We start from the raw sequence: 20,224 nt of genomic DNA on the forward strand, positions 1-20,224 counted from the left end.
TTCTACACATAATAATCATTATAAATATATATATATATATATATATATATATATCACACACGCGTGCACGTATAAGTTCAAAATTCTGTTTCAATAGATCCATGTTTATATTTGTACAGAATTTTTTTTTTTTCAAGAAGAATTAATATTTTTTGAAAAGAATAGTGTAAACAACATTTTTTAAATATTTAATTTTTCATTAAAAATAAAAAGCTATACACAATAATTATTGTAATCCATTAAAATAAAGATGACATAATGGTATTCTTCAAGCAGCATTCGAAAAACCCAAAGCTCTTCTAGAAATGAAAAAGGAAAAAACAAATTTGTGCACCTGTCAGGTGGAACAATACCATCATGTTTGCTACACTTTCACTAATAGATTAACCATAGATGACTACTATGATCTTTCCCACCAGAGAAGTCAAACTCACTGGCCTATAGTAACCCAACTCCATTTCAGCACTACCTTCGTGAATTGGAGATGCATTAGCACCTATCCAGTCCAAAGGAACTTTCTCAGAGTCTAATGACGTTTTCATTAACATTCCCAACGGTTTTATACATTCATACGAAGCCTATTTAATTATAACTGAATACATACATCCTCACCTAGAGCCTTGCCACATTTAAACTCAGCAGCTTTTCTAACAGGTGTTTCTTTGTTTGTGTTTGTTATTTGATTTTTAGGAGCATTAGCAACTAAGGCCATATTGCTCCGGGGATATGCGGTGGTCATATCTGTGCACAGGGGCACAGGCTCGAACCCCGGTCTAATCAAGAAGCATGTGCTACGCACTGCTGCTCCTGCCCACATGGCTACGGAGGCACCTTCTAACAGGCGTAATCACAAATTTATTTGTGATTAACTTATTTTAATTTATATGTTAAATTAATTATATAGTATGAATCAGAGCTTAAGGAGGCACCTTCTAACAGGCGTTTCTCTATATATCATTATATCACTTATTTTAGCGATCTGATTCCCCAGAGATCTGCAATTGCGTATAACTGCAAATATTGTTAAGAAATATCTTCAACTCATCTGCCATTTCTACTGGGCTTTCCAAGGACCTTCCACTGCAACCAATCATAGGAAATATTGATTAATTCTCTTCTTTTTTGTATTCACATATGAGAACTCCCCACCCCCATTCTCAGCTCTCTTTGATAGTGCTTTCTTGTAATCAGCTTTCACTCATCTTATTCGATCAGTAGTTTTGTTACATATTCTCTTACAATCATACAAACTGGAATCATGTGATTTTCTAAGTATTATTCTGTAAGTTTGGAAACATTTTCTATATTCAAAGCTAGCCTACTGAAAACTTGAGTATACCTTTTGAGGAGCATAAAAAGTGATCTAATGATAATAAAACCAGTTATCAAATAGGTAACTGATTTTATTATTACACAGTAAAAGTAACTGGTTAAAATAAGATATAATCTTGTAAAAATAAGACCTCATTCTTACTTCTGCAGATTGTTCCCTACAAAATAGCTTCTTTTAAAAATATTATAAAAACCCAATGTTTAATTTTCAAATTCATGGCTCAGAAAAATTATTTTAATTTTCAAGTTAAGACATAAAAATCTAGAACATCTTAATCAGGAACTTACCTAAAACAGAAAATGTAAGCATAAAAAATAACAACAAGGATAACATGTCTAATATGGGAGGAAGAGACTGAAGCATTTGCCGTATGACTCTAAAAATAAGTAAATAAAAAAAATTAGATATTTTTTCTATGACAAAAGAAGAAAATGAGTTACATTTAACCTTTAACAGTATATGCTATGGGTCTAACATGAAGAACAGAAAATTAATACCGTAGTTTACAAGAATTAAACAAATTATTATAATAAAGGACAATTAAAAGGAGAGACCTGCATAGGATAATAGATAAATTATGTTCCATGTTACTTAATTAATCAACTAATAAGATTATTAGATAACTTGATTAGGAAAAAATATATATACAAAAACATATATACATAGACAACAGCCTTATACTTGTATACAGAGCATGTCCCAGGGGGAATCGGCCAAACTTCAGTTAATTCCTTTAACAATTTTAAATATAAAAAAGTATTTAATCAACATGGATCAGATTCTGAACATTTATGGAACTATGGAAATAATAATAAGCTGACTCGTAAAATGCTTATTGATACTTAGTACATGTTTGCTTATTCTTAGTTATTTTTATAACTATATTTTTTAAATAAAAATACTTAAGAACAGTATACTTAATAATAAAAATAGTGTATGTTTATATATTTTATTATACCAACATCATCAGCATAGAGAAATTGTTTTGCCTGGTAACACCAAAATTGTTTGCTGATAAGTAATCAATGTGATTTCTGAAGCTCTTCCTTAAACTGAATTCACAGATCCATATGGACCTACAAAATCAGAATAAAAGATATAGCATTTCTGTCGGATTTCCATTTGCTTTGGTTTTTAGAAAAAGATAACAGTGGCACATTTTGTTGGGTCTACATTCAACCTAAAAATAAATTCATAAAAATTAGAAAACTGGTAAAAACGATTGATGACTACAGTGGCATTGCAGTTATTTGGCTGAACAGTTTAATATCATCAGCAGACCTGAACAAATTTGTTCAAGGTTCAGGTGCCACTGAAAAAACTTAGTTGTCAGCTGGATGTGTGGGAGAGATATCATCCCAAAAAAGTCTTCTGGAGCAGCTTATGCAGTAAACTTGAAACATATGATGAAGTGAAAATACTAGTGTTTGTGCATTAGCATTAAATTCAAATAATGCCAACTTCCCAAAATAGCCAATACAATCAACCTTGCTTGCGCTGCAACACTGGACAATCTGTTCATAATTAAATTAAAAGTTCTTAAATTTATTTGTGATTAACTTATTTTAATTTATATGTTAAATTAATTATATAGTATGAATCAGAGCTGTAATACTCCTCTTATTAATTTACTAATATTATTATCAACGTAGAACATATTGAGTATTACAGCTCTGATTCTTACTATCTACATATGATATATAAGCTATTACCATCATGCTAAAGCAACATAGATATATAAAAAAAATAAAATTAAAAAAAAAAAAAAAAAAAAAAAAAAAGAGCACAAGGGATAATACCTCAAACAGGCCTCTGGGGTTGGGTAAATTCATATGGTGATTTTTAAATGTTTCTCACCAATCACGTATACGTGGCTGGTGAGAAACATTTAAAAATCACAATACAAGGGATGATAAATTACCACGTCACTCTACGAGTTACAAGCACCTGACTAACTTCTTTCTTTCTTTCTTTTAAAATAAAGTACCGATTATGGGTTGGAGGTTGCAAAGACATGTGATACTTATTGTCATTGAACTTGAATTTCTGTAGACTATAATATTCGTGAAATATATATATATATATATATATATATATATACATATATACGAAACTGCTTTGAAGTTAGAAGTTGAACAGTTAATGGATGTTGATTAGTTGCCGCAGGTGTTCAGACTGGTTTGGAAGAGGAGTGGAATCATCATCATCATCATCAGCCATTTTAAATCCACTGCAGGATGAAGGCCTCTCCAGCAACTTTCCAGTTCCTTCTGTTTTGAGCACTGGCCATCCATTTACTACCCACAAACTCATGGGTATGGTTGGTAGTGTGCAGTTTTAAAGATCACAGGAAGAAGCAGAATTTGTAGTTGCACTAATGAGGGATCTAAAGAGGTGACCGTTTTTGACTCTAGAGCTGACAAATTTAAGTCACTGTGTGACAGCTGACTGCACAACAGTGTGGCAACTGATGACATAGAATTTGTCATCAGTTGTCATAATGATATTAGTCTAAAACAGTGGTGTCCAACCTTTTCCCATACAGGGGCCATATTCAAAGTTCGATTTGTTTCGTGGCCTGCACTGAGTAATTCGAGAAAAATTAGTGTGTTACATGTGATACTTATTGTCATTGTTGTCAGTTTTCCATATCTTGTTACATATAAAAGGATGGTTCTATTTTTAAGTTCCTGATTTTTATTTTCACGCTATATATATATATATATATAAAAATGCAATACTCAACAATTTTATGTGCAACAAATCTATGCTAGTGATTTATTTTTTAGATTTCATTAAAATTATGACTTACTTTTGTTATTAAAAAAAAAAAAAAAAAAACACTTTTGCTTTTAAATGTTCACTTTAGAAAATTTACAACCTGAGAAGGATCACTGCTTTCAAAATTAAGGTGAATGAATAAATATAATGATATCTAAATTTGAAAATATTTGCAAATTTTATTAAGTACAATGTGCATTAACAATTACTGAACAAAACTTAACATTTGAGATGTGTTTTTTTTTTTTTTTTTAGGAGCATTAGCAACTAAGGCCATATTGCTCCGGGAATATGCAGTGGTCATTCCCTGACCTTTCACATTTGAGATGATAGAGGCTGGATATTTTTAAATAATTGTTCAAAATTTGGTCAAAGTTTTGTGACACCAATTCTCAATATGGAATGAAGATGCTCATCTGTTATTATGTTTATTTTTAAATATTTATTTGATTTCGTGCATGAAAAACTTTCCTCATAAACATAAGTTGATCCGAACAAAGTAGCCATTTTCATGGCATTTTTTTTTTTGTATTAGAGGGAAATCTTCAGATAAGAGAGCCTTATAGAATTCTAGTAGTTTATTTTCACAGTCCATATACTTATTTTTGAACCATGTTTCGGGCTTGAAGATCAATAATTTCAAGTTGCAAGTTGGGATTTTAGTTTTCATCCATAGAAGAAATTTGATTCTCAAAGAAGCTTATGTCTTTTTCATGGGATCTTATATCAGTAAATCGACTTTCAAACTTGTCAAAAAGTAATCGTAATAACAATAGGCAACAATTCTTTGGAAATGTGTTACTCCTTAAGGTTGGTACAACATTCAAAGTGAACTAAACTGACTTAATCAATTTGGGATTTAAATAATAACAAGATATTCTAAAATGATTTGATGTCATACAAATCAGTGACCAACTTTCCTTCCCCTTGTAGTTTTAAATTAAGAGCATTTAAATGACTAGAAATATCTGTAAGATTGTAACATCAAACAGTCACTCCCTATTTGATAGTTGCTTTATTGGTTTCCCTTTTCCTGTCAGAAAATATCAATTTCATGATGCAGTAAAAATGATATAACACTTTGCCATGACTAAGCCATCTCACTGCACAATGTAAAATTGCATCTTCACATTCAGCTTCAATTTCTGAAAGAAACTGTTGAAACATAGGGTGATTAAGGCCACATGATCTTATAACATTTACAGTTGAAATAACCACATTCATAATGTTGGAGATCCAATACTTTTCCACAGAGCACTTCTTGATGGACAATGCAGTGAATTCGAATCGAAGGTTCAGCTCTGATATCTATCGTTTTCTTGGTTATTTTCTTAGGCCCAAAGTTTTTACCAATACTACTAGGTTTTTAATATTTAATCTTAACTTTTCAACAGATTGGCAAAAATTTTCAAAAAGATTTTCACCTGTATTTGTTCCGTGTGTACTCTGTAGATCAGCTGAATCTTCAACTGGTACAAAATTATTATTAATTCCACGTATGAAGATAAGGAGTTGGGCTGTGTCACTTACACCAGTACAGTCATCCAGTGCCACACTAAAATATCTCATTTATTTCATGTTTTCCAAAAGTTCTTCGAACAAATTCTTTCCAATTTCTTTTACTCTTAACAGAATTGTTTGTCAAGACAAACTAATGTCTTGTATCACTATTCATTTTTCCAGACAAGTTTCTTCGACAACTCTTAACAAACAACATTTAACAAATTCACTATCACTAAACAGTTTACTTTCAAAAGCGAAAGCAAATGTGCAACTTGATAACTGGCATACGGGCCTCCGTAGCCGAGTGGGCAGGAGTGGGAGTGCAGTAGCACACGCTCTTTGAGTAGACTGGGGTTCAAGCCCCTGACTGCTGAATACGGTCGATCTGCCAACCCGCACTGGACCAGAGTGGCAGATTATGGTCCATTTCCCTCAGCATGAATTGTTGAGGAGGCTTCCACCCTGCAGTGGGTTGATAATGGCTGCACTTTACTTTTACTTTTTACTTACAGCATATAAATTTCTTTACTAATATTTTTTCAGTATGTTGTTGTTTTCTTAATTCGTTTTGCAACTTTGAATACTTTTCTTTTCACAACACTCCTTTATATTGATCATAATAGTTATGTTGGGAATCAGTGTCATTTTAAATTGTATTCTTTAAAAACTGACAGTCTCCTTACACACCAAACACACTGCTTTTTCGTCATACTCAATGAAGAAATAATTGCCAGTCCACTTTTGTTTAAAAACATGATACTCCAAATCGATTTTCCTCTTTTGGAACATTTTTAAGGATGATTTTTTAATTCAATACAATGAACAAGCTATACTGAAATAGTAAAATTCACAATACAAAAAAAATTGATACATACAAAACTGTATTTAGTGTACACATGTACATTGCTTGCCTGTACATGCAGTGGCGCAACTCTCTTAAAATATTGTTTCAGTGTGGGCCATATAAAAATTATTCGCAGGCCGGATACAGCCAATAGGTTGGACACCACTGGTCTAAAGTGACATTCCTGAGTGTGATGGAGCTATCCTTGGAGAGGTTTGACAGTATGTGTTCCATGATGATGAAACATTGAGTTATACATAATGAACTAGCACATTAACAAAAAATTTGCTTAAGCCTTCAACCAGGAATTGTGGTATCTCAGTTACACCCACATTTTTAAGGTGAAGAGCAATTTCACCATCTGATCACTATTGTTAATTATGCAATTAAGATTAATTCAGGTGGTAGGATTAGGTTGGAGCTGTTCTAGAAAATTTGTTTTATTCATTACATACAGTGTGGCATCACTTTATTTATCATGACCATCATCTAAATCAGCTATGCTCATTCGGGTACAGATCACTATGGTAGTAGTACAACTGTCTTACTGGATTATTAGCCTTCAATTCAGAATTTTCTTCCATGGTATCCTATTTCCCATTACATTTTTAGCCTTAAACACAGTAAGCCCTCTTTCTTCTGATGCTTGCTTGATAACATCAATCCACCTTCCTCTTAGTCTGCCTCTGGAGTTACTGCTATTCGTTTTTGTTTCAAGTGTTAGTTTAGATAATCTTCCTCTCTCATCCTTTCTACATGCCATCTTAAGTTTGCTTTGTTTAACTTTGACTGGATATTTGTTACCCCAAGATTTTACTTATTTCTTTATCTGTAATAAATATGGCCTTTTCATTGCTGCTTCCATCTGTAGTTCCATTAATTTTTCTTAAAACTCATTTCTAAATATTCTAATTTTTGACCAATTCCTTTATGGTAAGAAAGCCATAGGTTAAAATACGAGCTTAAAAACTCCACTACAAACAGCTAATTCTGTCTGATTCTCTTTTGTTCCAAATGAATTTGTTTAACTGACATCTTACACTTCCTGTTTTACTTATTCATTTATTCCCACGTCTCATCTTCCATCTTTATTAAAGATGGAAGATATGCAAAATGATAACTTGTTCCAGTTTTGGTTATTTGGTCTGCAATCTAAATTTTTCTTGTCTCCCTCCAAATTTCATGACTTGTTTTTGAATAATCAATTTTGAGTAAAATCTTGCAGGCTGATACTTAATGCCTTAAACATGTCACAGGGTATCGTGACTCACACGGAAATAGCCGATGACGAATTACGTGTGAGTCACGATTTAATCCATTGCAGAACCTGTGGAATGTTTTCCAAGGTCAACCTGGTGACTAATCATAGCTCACCTGGGGATTCTTTTCTTTATGATCGATGTAAGGAGTGCACCAATCTTAAATTACAATTTGGTGCACTGATGGAACAATTTGAATCACTGAAAAAACGGATGCTTGCCCTCGAGAATAATGCATCTGGGAGCTCATCAGGGACTCAAGGCTCCAGGAATCTACCAAGTGATGCACTCCCAATTCAGCCCTCAAAACAGAAAAACCAAGTGCAAACTACTCTGGTTCAAAAGGACTGTTTTATTAGGAGACTCTATTGTCAGGGAAATGGGGAATATTTTTTGTAATAAGGATAATTGGAGTAGAACCGGGGTATGTCTGTGGGGAGCAACTATTAATGATGTCACCAACAGATTGTCAGATTTTAAGGGGGGGGGGGGGGTAAAGAAGATATTATTCATGTGGGGACTAATGACATTAAACGTACACGATCTGACGATTTGTTGGAAAAATACAGGACTATGCTGAGGAAATAACACGAGCTAGGCCACAATGTCTATGTGTCTGCAATTCTGCCCAGACACGATAGGAGGGATTATATGTTAAAAGCCTTGTGGATTAACTCAAGACTTGAAGGACTCTGCAAGGCTTTTGGGGTGAAATTTCTATCAGCTTGGCCCACACTTGTAGATAGAAGGAATTTGTTTTGTAGAGATGGGATACACTTAAACAAAGGCGGTGCAAAAGTTTTTGCCAGTATTATTGAGGATACCTTAAAGGTTCGGGGAAACTGCCAGTTAGGGGGGTTGATGTGGGTAATACTGACATGCGTTTATCTGATAATATTGGTCAAAGTAACTCTTGCACATACCATACCTCAAGAGTTCTTATCCGTTTTCCCAACTGGACATATTATCTAGATGTTCTGGGAGTAGAAATGTTTCAAGCGGGTAGCTAATGCCAGGGAAGAGAGCCTAAAAAACTTCAAGGGTTGTTAAATATACAAGAACAGTAAGTCTTAATTGCTTATATATATAGTATTGTTAGAAGTGTCATTGATAAAATGAGCGAATTTGAACTGCTGGTTAAAACAAGTAATGCAGACATAATAGGGCTTACGGAAACGTGGTGCCACCCGCAAATAGGGAATGATGAGTTTCAGTACGGCTTGTATAATGTATTTAGGAAGGATAGGGTAGATAGAAGGAGTGGTAGGGTAATGCTTCTTTGGTTTCAGTGAGAAGACCATGATGGCGGATTTTGCAGGATTGACTTGCAGGTCAAATCTCAAGAGGTACTGCTTTATTTCTGATAAAGTCTTGTTGACGGTTGCTGTTGTGTCTATTGCTTTATCGGTTGATTTTATTTTTGTTAAGAGCTTCAAGTCATCCGCATATGATGCCATATCTGGTCTGTTGTGTACTAGCGGGTTAATTATGGCTGTGAAAAGAATTCCAGACAGGACCCCCCCCCCCCTGTGGCACACCTGTTTGTATTTGCCTAGTATACGTCTGCTTTGCTATGGACATTTTGATGGTTCTATTCTGAAGAAGAGATTCCATTTAAGCAACAGAACCTTCAGTGCGCCACCCAGGCAATTTGCCTATCTGCGCAAAAGTCTTAATCTTTTGTTTTATTACAATTTCATTTGTGTGATTTATCATCACTGCAATAGTTATTAGGCCAAAATTATTCTAAACATTTCTGTTGATTAAATAGTTAATTATATTGGTCTTTAGCCTGTGGTCACACAGAGATAAGCAAATATCCCGTGTGACCACAGTTACCGCCCCTTCCTCGTGGAGGAAGACCTCTACTCGTACGGCGGTTAAAAAATTTTTTCATGATAAAATTGTAGTCTCACACTGAGTCTCTCTCCAAGCACAGCACTATCTCTAATCATAATCTGTTCTTCTTCGATTTAAGGCCATTGCCTTTTCATACTCGGGACAAGTATGGTCTACAGCATTATGTTCTGCTGTCTGCTTTCGCAATTTATACAGCAAAGTGGCTTTTCCTTGTTCACACAATCTTTATAGGAATGTCCTTCGGTGGAACAATGTCCGCAGAATGCTTTCATTTTACAGGACTTTGCAATATGGCCAAAGGTCATGCATCTGTAACACTGGGTTACCGTGACAATGTCACGGACCCGACAGGCAGACCAATTGACGAACACTTTTCCTTTTCTGATCAACTGTTTATGGACAGGACCTGCTATCTGCACTATCCAGTTATTCAAATTCTTGCTCTTTGATTTGTTCACAGATATCATGTTGAAGCTCTCTTGGTATACTTCTTGGTTTACTCCATAATCTTTTAAGTTCTTAATCCATAATTGTTCTTTCAATTCATCTTTATTCACATCAAGTTCCACATCGTAAATCAAAACTTTAGGATTTCGCTTTGGCACCTGTTCTACACACAACTTTAGTTCTTTAAACTTTGGACAATTAGCGAGCATATCTATATCTTTTTCTGACTCTACTTCAAGGACGATCTTATTATCCAGAACAGTTCTTAGATTTTGGACTTTAACATTCTGTAGTTCAGGTCTCACATTTCTAATTAGATCTTTTTTAATATCTTCACTACATTTATGTTTATTGTTCTTGGTAGTAATAATTGCTACCCTGGGTTTTGCAGGACACTTCTTTTACCACCATAGCATATTCCTTTTTATTTTGTTCTTGAGTATCTTTCTTTTCAACCCTACTCACTTGTAGGTCTATCTCCAACTTTACTATGACCATTTCTAGATCATCCCATATTTCCATAATCTTGGTTGCTACATTGCCCGTTACTCGATGTTCTCTTTGTAATAGGAGAGCCCTTAATCTTTCTCTTGCTTCCACTATTTTTTCTAAACTGGTTACCACTGGTCCTTATCCTGAACTTTTTATCATAGAGTTCAACAACTTCTTCATACTGTGTATCATTTCTAATTTCTTTTCTGGTGTCCAATTCTCCTGCTTTCCCTTTTTAGAAGCTGTATCCTGTGGTGTCCCTTCACGAACTATTTCTTCCACTTCTTCCTGAACTTCAGAGTTTCCACTCTCTGAATCTTCTGAATCACTATCCACTTTCCTCTCAGTATGTGCTTTTCTCTTGGAAAGAGAGCCAGCGCTCGACTTTTTACCGAACATATTAAAAGGCTGTAATTGCCAACTATTTACAACTTTAACTTTACAATACAAAATACAATTTTAACCAAATTCACTCTGCCCCACCAACTCAATACCCGTTTAGCCGGCTAGGGGGATGAACCCCTAACCGCTCACCCCAGACGTCGAGAACGTAGGGTAGCTAATCTATGCACGTCGTGCAACAGAAAACTTGAAACGTAACAAATCAATAAAGAAATTTAAATCAAACTTCACTAATTACACTTCTGATAAGTCACTTAGTCAAGTCCCCAAGATTAGCCCCTGGGGCTCTGAAGAAGAGATGTCAGAAACTTCAATACTTGGCCTGTGATATGATAGAAATTTTGAAGGAGCTTAAGCAAGGCAGGGATGTTGACACTTTCGAACGCTGCTTGTAGATCCAGGTATGTGATAGCAATTTCTTCTTTCTCCTCAGACGATCCAAGGATGGCATTGATGGTCATAAGCAGATTGCTAATTGTTGATCTGTCCTGCAACGCATAATGAATTTGATGTGGCCTGTGAGGGAGGATGTGTGTGGTAAACGTTTTCAGTACTGTTTTCTCAAGCAGCTTCAGTCAACACAAGGAGTGAGAGATGGGTCTAAAGTGCTTGGCTTCAGTTGGCTGGGAGACTTTTGGGAGTGGCCTGACGGAGTACACATTCCAAGCCGGAGGGAAAAATTCTCCTTTTAACATGTTATTAAAAATTGTTAAGAGGGGATCAATTAGATATGGACTAAAACATTTTATTATAAACTGTGGAACTTCATCAATCCCTGCAGTACCAGTTGCAGGCAATTGATTAATTGCAGAAAGGTCGTGTCTTGTGATTAAGGTGGTTGCAAGTGCATCTCTGGGAACGTCATTATGAAGCAGAGGAATATCACTGGACTCATGGTTACCTCACTGAAATCGTGCAATAAAGTCCATACAGACATCAGGATCAGGCTGCGAGGAGAGATCACAATGTTTCTGTCGGTATGATGGGGCACCCTCACATAGTGTGACTTCAACGTGGTGTTTTATGACTTGAGACTTGATTCGATTGAAGCTTGCTCGTACTTTAGAGTAAGCAATTCGGTCTGGGATTTCTCCTGTTCTTTTCCATTGTTTGTAGAGTTGCTGTTTAATCTTAAAGCTGTTGCTGAGCTCAGGGGTCCACCATCCTCTCGTGCATTCTGAGATCCTTATTTTCTTTGAGGCTGCAAATTTGGAAATTGTGACGAGCCAGCTAGTTAATAGATCCAAGGCAAGTTGGCTATCGCCCTGCTGAAGTGCATTCCAAGGAATTGCAGTGGCTACTTCAAGGCATTTACTAGTGTTGATTAATTTCGGGCTGGTTATTACCTTTGTGTGGACCCTAGTCGAGACATTGTAGTTTGGAGTCGGAAAAGACACGTTAATGAAAATTGGCATATGATCAGATTGAAAGGCGGTTTCTGCTATTGAATCAACTTCACAGTCGCTTGATGATAACAAAAGATCAAGATAGTTGTCACCCCTTGTCGGGAACTGATTGATTAGATCGATTCCTAATGGATGAAGGCTATAATGCAAGTAGGAGTAATCTACAGACCAGGTGATTGTGAAGATTATAACGAAAGCCTCTACATGCAAATGGGATGGGCAAGTAAGTGTCAATGTCTTATTATGGGCGATTTCAATTTGCCTCTAATTGATTGGAGAAAATGGGAAGGAAACTCGACATGGGGAACAAAGTTTTTAAATCAACTAGATGACTGTTATTTGTATCAACATGTCAGGGAAAGTACTAGAGAAAAGAATATCCTAGACCTCATCACCTATGAATCAGATGACATAACAGGGCTGACAGTAGAGGAACCAGTAGCAGGAAGTGGTCATGGAGTTCTACGGTGGATAATGAAGAGAGAGGTAGCAGTAGTAAAAGGCAAAGGAATGGGTTATAATTTCAGAAAAGGAAATTACGATGCCATAAGGTGCTACATGGCCTCTATTAACTGGGGATATATTGCACAGAGAACGAATACAATTGAACTGTGGTATGCTTTTAAAACATTAATCACAGACGCCTTGAATGCGTATTTACCATTAAAAAAATACTCCACGAGGAGGGTTCCAATTTGGATGAATAGTGAAGTTGCCACATTACTTGAGCAGAAAAAGGTGGCATGGAAAAGTTACAGAGTAATAAAAAGTACTGAAGCCTATAACAGCCACAAGATGATCTGTAACAGAGCCACAGAAAAAGTTCGACAGGCAAAGGCAGTTTATGAGAAATCGCTAGCAAACAGAGCAAAGAGGGGGGATAAGGAATTCTTCACATATATAAATGCTAAGAGCAGGACAAACCAGATCGGACCTTTATGTAAGGGAAAGAGGATAGTATTAAATACACCAGCTGCCATTGCAGATGAACTCAACGGTTATTCTGCATCGATATTTACAGAAGAAAAACCTTTTGTGGAAATGGGAAATTGTGGGAGCGAAGTTGAAAAATATGTAATTAATGATATTGAAATTTCGCGAGATTATTTAATGAAAAAGCTTTCAAGCCTACAGGCCAGTAAGGCTCCTGGAGTTGATGGTATATATTCTATAATCTTAAGGGAGGCGGCAAGTGAGTGCATTGAACCATTGAGGCTAATTATGCAAGCATCACTAGACTGGAGAGATTCCATTGGATTGGAAAAGTGCCAACGTATCTCCCATACATAAGGGTGGTTCTAACAGTGAAGAGGGAAATTATCGACCTGTCAGTCTGACTTCAGTGGTAGGGAAAATCATGAAGGCAATGATCAAGGGAGGAATTCAGGATCATTTGGATAGAATTGAAATTCTCAAGGATACTCAGCATGGTTTTGTAAAGGGAAAATCATGTTTAACAAATCTGGTTCACTATTTTGAAAGGGTCACTCATGAGCTGGATTTATGGAATAATTTCGACATTGTTTATTTAGATTTCAGCAAAGCTTTTGACTCTCCCACATGAGCGGTTGCTTTATAAGCTGGAACAGGTTGGAATCACTGGGAAAATCCTTAGATGGATAGCAGGATGGCTTCAGGGCAGGAGGCAGAAGGTTGTGATAAATGGCTATTCCTCAGATTGGGTTAATGTAAGAAGTGGGGTTCCTCAAGGATCAGTATTAGGACCACTGTTGTTTTTAATTTTCATAAACAACATTGATGAAGGGATAGAGGGCGTGATGTCTAAATTTGCAGATGATGTTAAAATTGGTAGAGTAGTGAATGATCACTGTCAAGCTGAGCTTCTTCAGAGAGAGACCTAGATAGCCTTCAGGAATGGTCAGAAAAATGGCAGCTATGCTTTAATCCAACAAAGTGTAAGGTATTACACCTGGGAAACAGTAATCCCAAAATAACTTATTCACTTGGTGGAGTTCAACTAAACCCAGTACTGGAGGAAAGGGACTTGGGTGTTACGATATGGTCAGACATGAAATTCTCTGAGCATTGTAAACAGGTTGCAAGGAAGGCCCATGGTGTCCTATCAATGATCTATCGAACTTTTGCAAGTAGAGATAGGGATGTGATAGTCCCATTATATAAGGCTTTTGTTAGACCACACTTGGAATACTGTGTTCAAGTATGGAGACCGCACCTAAAGAAAGACATCGAGCTTCTTGAAAGGGTGCAAAGAAGAGTAACTCGCCTGGTGAGATCGGCAAAAGGGCGCCTTTATGAAGAAAGACTTCGAATATGTGGGTTGCTGAGTTTGGAAACTAGACACCTTAGAGAAGATTTGAATGAGGTGTTTATGGCTCTGAGAGGCATCAGTAAATGAACGAGGACGAAATTTAAGATTATAAATGATGCTAGAACTAGGGGATATAAATTCAAGTTACAGGGGGAGATGTTTAGATTGGACTGCAGGAAGTTTTATTTTAGCCAGTGAGTTATAAATTACTGGAATAAGTTGCCTACATGGGTGGTAGAGGCTGACAGTTTGGGGAAATTCAAAGGTCATCTGGATAGTACCTTTGGGTGAGGGAAACACATAGGATGATAGGTTTAATTTCTTTTTCTTTTATTAATTATTAGTTTTTTTTTTTGGCTGGTGCAACATAAGCCATAGGCTTTCTTGCACTATGCGGCCATTACTAATACTAATGTTGTAATGCCATTCATCACTTGTAAACCCCTACTGGTTGCTTATGCAGTAACAGTTTGAGGTTTTTGCCATTGTTGTACCCACTTAAAGATCAATTTGATTAATTGATCGAAATCAAAACATTGAGAGTATCTTGGTTTCCTTTGATGAGTAAGTAATACAATCGCACAAAGCTCCAGAACATTTCCATAAACATCTAAGCCTCGATTTGCACAGTACTCAAATTGCACAATGTTGGTTTTGCACAGTTGAAAAAAATGCTACAAATTTTCGTTTTACACAGTACGATTTCTGTTTAACCGTTTAAGAATAACAACGAAAAAAAAAAAATGTGCGTGTTGTATTGCAGGTGCCCTATACCGTTGGTAGCATTCAGCTATTGAGCATGTCATGGCAGTTGTTATTCGACTGTTACAGTACACTGAAGTATTAGTCTGCTAGACAGGTGCATGCAATGTTTAGATGCAATAATTAAACTATAAAATAATATTATATTCTATACAATGTGGATTTAAATGATCTATATTTATTATACAATGTGGATTTAAATGATCTATATTTATAAGCATATAACTGGTCCACTACCTAATGTAAGTATGTACTACTGTATTATTTATTAACATAAATTGTTGGAAAATAATATAAGCAGGCAATTTTCAAACATTGCTATATATGCTGTACTGTATCTTTAATTAAAAATTGTTTAAATAAAAATATTTGTTTTGTATTATAGTGCATTTTATACATTACCCCTTCTTGTTAATAATATTGTAATGATATTTGCAGTCTTATAAGTACAGAGTTATATGACACACTGCATATTACAAATGTTTAAACCAAGTTTGCCAGCATGGGTGTAACATTAGCACAGTGTGGAACATGTTAAGCACAAGCACAGACAAGTTTCTCATTTCGTCTCCAGGCTTGACTCATTGTTGATCACTTGGCTTTTTGAAGCGTAACTAAGCAGTTGTGTTAATAAAGTGTTGTGAAAAATTAATGTTATACATACAGGTATGTATCATATGTATTAGGTATGTCTATCTATGATTATTTAATAATTTTTATACATATTGGTAATTTAAAATTATTTTTTCTCTATTTTTTAAATTATTTTACAGACTTCAGAATGTCAATGACACTTATAAAAAAAGTGTTTGAAGAGAAAGAAAATATACCTTTGGATACAAAGATTCAGATATTAGATTGATTAAAGAATGAAGAAGGTTCAATGGCAGTTGTAAATTATTTTAATTTAAATGAAGCTACAGTTGGGACAATTAAAAAAAAATGAAAAGATTAGAATAAGCATGTCAGCAGGATCTTCCATAAGTTCAAAGCACACATCATACATATGAGATACAACAATGGAGAAATCATTAATGATATGGATAGAGGAAAACATTCAAAACAGAATGCCCACAGATGACAATGCAATAAGACAAAGCTGTAAGAATTTTTAATAACATTAAATGTACCCAACAGTTATCTGCAAATCAGACAACTGGATTTTCTGGAAGCAAAGGATGATTTGAGAAGTTTAAAAAAAGGTATTCATTACATAATGTTAAAGTCAAAGGTGAAGCTGCATCAGCTGATGAGAAGGCAGCTAAAGAATTTCCACACGAGCTAGCTAAAATAATTGTGGAAGGTTCTTATACACCTGATCAAGTTTTTAGCACCGATGAAACTGGTTTATTCCGGAAGAAAATGCCAAATAGAACTTATTTGTCACAAACTGAAAAACGATTGGAAGATTTAAAGCAAAAGAGCAAAGTTATTCGAAGATCGAATAACATTGTTCTTTTGCACCAACATATCAGGTGATCATATGATGAAACCTATGATTATCAATCATGCTTTAAATCCAAGAGCAATGAAAGGCTTGAATAAAGGAAAGCTGCATTTACTGGAATGCCAATAAAAAAAGAATGGATTATGGCAAAAATATTTAAGGACTGGTTCTGCCAATGTTTTATTCCTAATGCTGAAATGTATGTTAAGAAAAAGAACCCGAACTGTTTGTTGTTATTTTGGTTTTTAGGAGCATTAGCAACTAAGGCCAGATTGCACTGGGATATGCGGTGGTCATTCCCTGACCTTTCCGCATCCTCCGTATTTGGTGGTCACTGGCTTGAATCCCGTTCTAATCAAGAAGCGTGTGCTATGCACTGCTGCTCCTGCCCACCTGGCTACGGAGGCGCGAACCTGAACTTCAAAATTCTTTTATTGATAGACAGTGCTCCAGGACATCCAACAGATTTTATATCATGAAAATGTGAAAGTAATTTTCTTACCACCCAACACTACATCACTGATCCAACCATTCGACTAGGGTATTATTTCTACTTTTAAGGAATACTACATAAAACAAGTATTCCAAAATTGGATTCTGACAATATGCTTACTGTCAGCGAAGTTTGGAAAAAATTTACAATTTTAGATTTGTGTGAAAATAATAGCATTCGCAGTTCGTGATATAAGATTATCAACTTTAAATGGCTGCTGGAAAGCTATTTGCCCCAAGGTGGTTTTGAGTGGTAATGACATTCCGCCAATAGAGAAGGCATATTCTCAGATTATAAATTTGGCATATCAACTGGGTCATGAAGGATTTGATAATTTGGTTCCTTCTGAAATTGGAGAATTGGAATGGACAGAGAATTTAACAAAGATGAATTAGTAGAAATTGTTATCAATCCCATATCCAGTGACTCTGAAAGTGATAATGATAATCCAGCTTCAACGCTCACAATCAGCACAATAAGTAAAGGACTCGAAATGGCTAAAAATCTTGAAAATTATTTCCTCGATACTGCTCCAAACATGGATCATAGCTTAAGATTTGGAAGGGAATTACAAAACTGCTTAGCTCAATATGAAGAGAATTATAAAGAATTAAGTAACAAATATTGATAACAGATTTTATTGAGCAGATTCCAACAATCTTTTTGGAAAACGAATTTAAAAAAAATTCTGAGGTAGAGGACATTAGCAATAGTAGTGATTACAACTGAGAAGGAAGAAAACTGTTTCTATATGGTATTAACAAGCAAAGAAGATACAGAATAAACTGCTGTTTTCATACATTTTTACAGTTTTGCACCTTCATCCTTTTTTTTTTTTACTATACCCCATTTATTATCCTTAAATTTTTGTTGTGTATCTATACATAAAAATAAATGTCAAATTTATTTTAAAAAATACGTAATTATTTATTTGAGTGTTATGGAACCTGTCCCTCATTTTCTATACAAATGTTAGCCTTGATTTACATGATTTCCATTTACACGGTACTTTTGCTGTACCAATCTACCCATGTTTATTGTTGTTTGTTTGTTATTTGGATTTTAGGAGCATTAGCAACTAAGGCCATATTGCTCCAGGAATATGCGGTGGTCATTCCCAGACCTTTCCGCATCCTCCGTATTTGGTGGTGACGGGCTCGAACCCCGGTCTAATCAAGAAGCGTGTGCTATGCACTGCTGCTGCTGCTCCTTCCCACCTGGCTACGGAGATGCCACCTAATCTACTCATGTAAATCGAGGGTTAGGTGTAACAGGTTTTATGGTAATGTCCCAGATGTTAACTGAATAGTGAATTCACTCTTGGTGGTGCTATTTTAATTAAAAATGAAATTAATTAATTAATTACTCATAAATAATGACATTTCTAAGTGAGCATATGCCCAAGCCTGCACTATCAATGGAGAAACAAAAAAGCATTCTTACGCAGAAAGACAGAAAAATAAAATACAGTGTAGCATCTATTTCAAATCATTCAACTTTTAAGTGAAATAGAAATCCCACACTCTTACTAGTTTGAAACATTATCATTGCTTTAGATCAATAATATAGCAATTTTTTTTTTTTTTTTTTTTTTTATTGTGCTGGTTTTAATTCTTTTAAAGATTTTGAAAAGCACCTTTCCAAATAAAAAAAAATGTAATGCAGTGTAAAAAATTAGTATTTGTATTCAAAGTTTATGACCATTTGACTCTACATTTTAATATAAATTTCACAAACATTTTGTACAGTAACTCGAAAACTGAAAACAAATTTTTTTTTCTTGGTTTTCAAGTCTGCTTGTTTTTTTTTTCTTGTCTCAAGTACAGACAAAAAATAGTAGCATTGTTAAATCTACATAATTAGTCAAAGTTAAAAAAAAAAATCTAGCTTTTCCAGCCAGGTCTAAGTTTTTATCCCGTTTTTTTCCCTTCCTCACAGGTTCATTTAGCTCTGAATTTCAGTCCTGAATGTCTGGTAACTCTACTCAGGCCTCAATGTGACAACCACTTTGGAAAGTTATAGATTATTAACTATATGGTCAGCTGTCAGAGCACCAGTAACCATGACGTCAGCTAAAAGAAGAATATACTTTTTGATGTCAAAACATCTTTGGCAGCATCGACTAAATTTCTGACTGAAGTAAAACCAATTGGTCACAAAAATGTGAAATGGAAATGACAAAAATTAAGTCACCTTCTAAATGACGCTAATGCAGTCACTAACGTTGATTCTTGATGTGAAAACAACTTTGGCGGCACCTACTAAATTTCGGTGACAGTCAGTGTTCAGCCTGCTGGCAAAAATGTGAAATGGAAATGACACAAACTTTACATGGTATTGATTTTGAAAAATACAAGGAAAAAGACCAAATGACAAAATACATTTAAAATGCTTATTTTTAAATTTAAGCAAGATAGCAAAATAAAATAATCTGTTTAAATTTAAGTGCAATAATACTTTTAACAACCACAAGTGAAATACTCCCAGTATTTCACTAGTGTCACCTAAAATATTTTTGTATCAGTCATGGCTTATTTTGTTTGAGCTGTTTTGGGGAGAGTTTGGTGCAGACTCGTCAAACCTGCAAGACCATATCAACCAGAATACTAGTTTATATGATCTTGACCACATTATGTCTGTACAAGTGTATGTTCACGGGCTTTGCACATTTGCAGAATAAAAGCCTGGACTGACTTTGAGAAAGCTCAATAATCTTCTGCCTGAGATTGCCTAACTACAACTTTGACTGAAGAGGCCTTTGGAAGTCTCCAGTGCAATTTTAACTCAGACCTCTCCCACGAGTGTAAAACATACTCTATCACAAAGGTCAGTAATAGTAGAATATGTTTTACCAAATAGTAGAGTATAGTTTACTAGAGTGCTCACTGCTTTCAGTCCTAAGCAA

General features: G+C 35.2%; 1 protein-coding gene across 1 annotated transcript in view; it reads right to left on the reverse strand.

Annotated features, from left to right (window-relative positions):
• LOC150085996 (two pore channel protein 1-like) overlaps positions 1 to 20,224 on the reverse strand; it is a 312,161-nt gene that overhangs the window by 247,697 nt on the left and 44,240 nt on the right. Inside the window, exon 6 of the mRNA XM_090374763.1 lies at positions 1,621 to 1,709. Within this exon, the coding sequence (XP_090230889.1) occupies positions 1,621 to 1,709 (89 nt within the window). The remainder of the gene's footprint in view (positions 1 to 1,620; positions 1,710 to 20,224) is intronic.

This window comes from Mastigoproctus giganteus, chromosome 5 (assembly GCF_048544385.1).
Source record: "Mastigoproctus giganteus isolate SK-2022 chromosome 5, ASM4854438v1, whole genome shotgun sequence".
Classification (NCBI taxonomy): Eukaryota; Metazoa; Arthropoda; class Arachnida; order Uropygi; family Thelyphonidae; genus Mastigoproctus; species Mastigoproctus giganteus.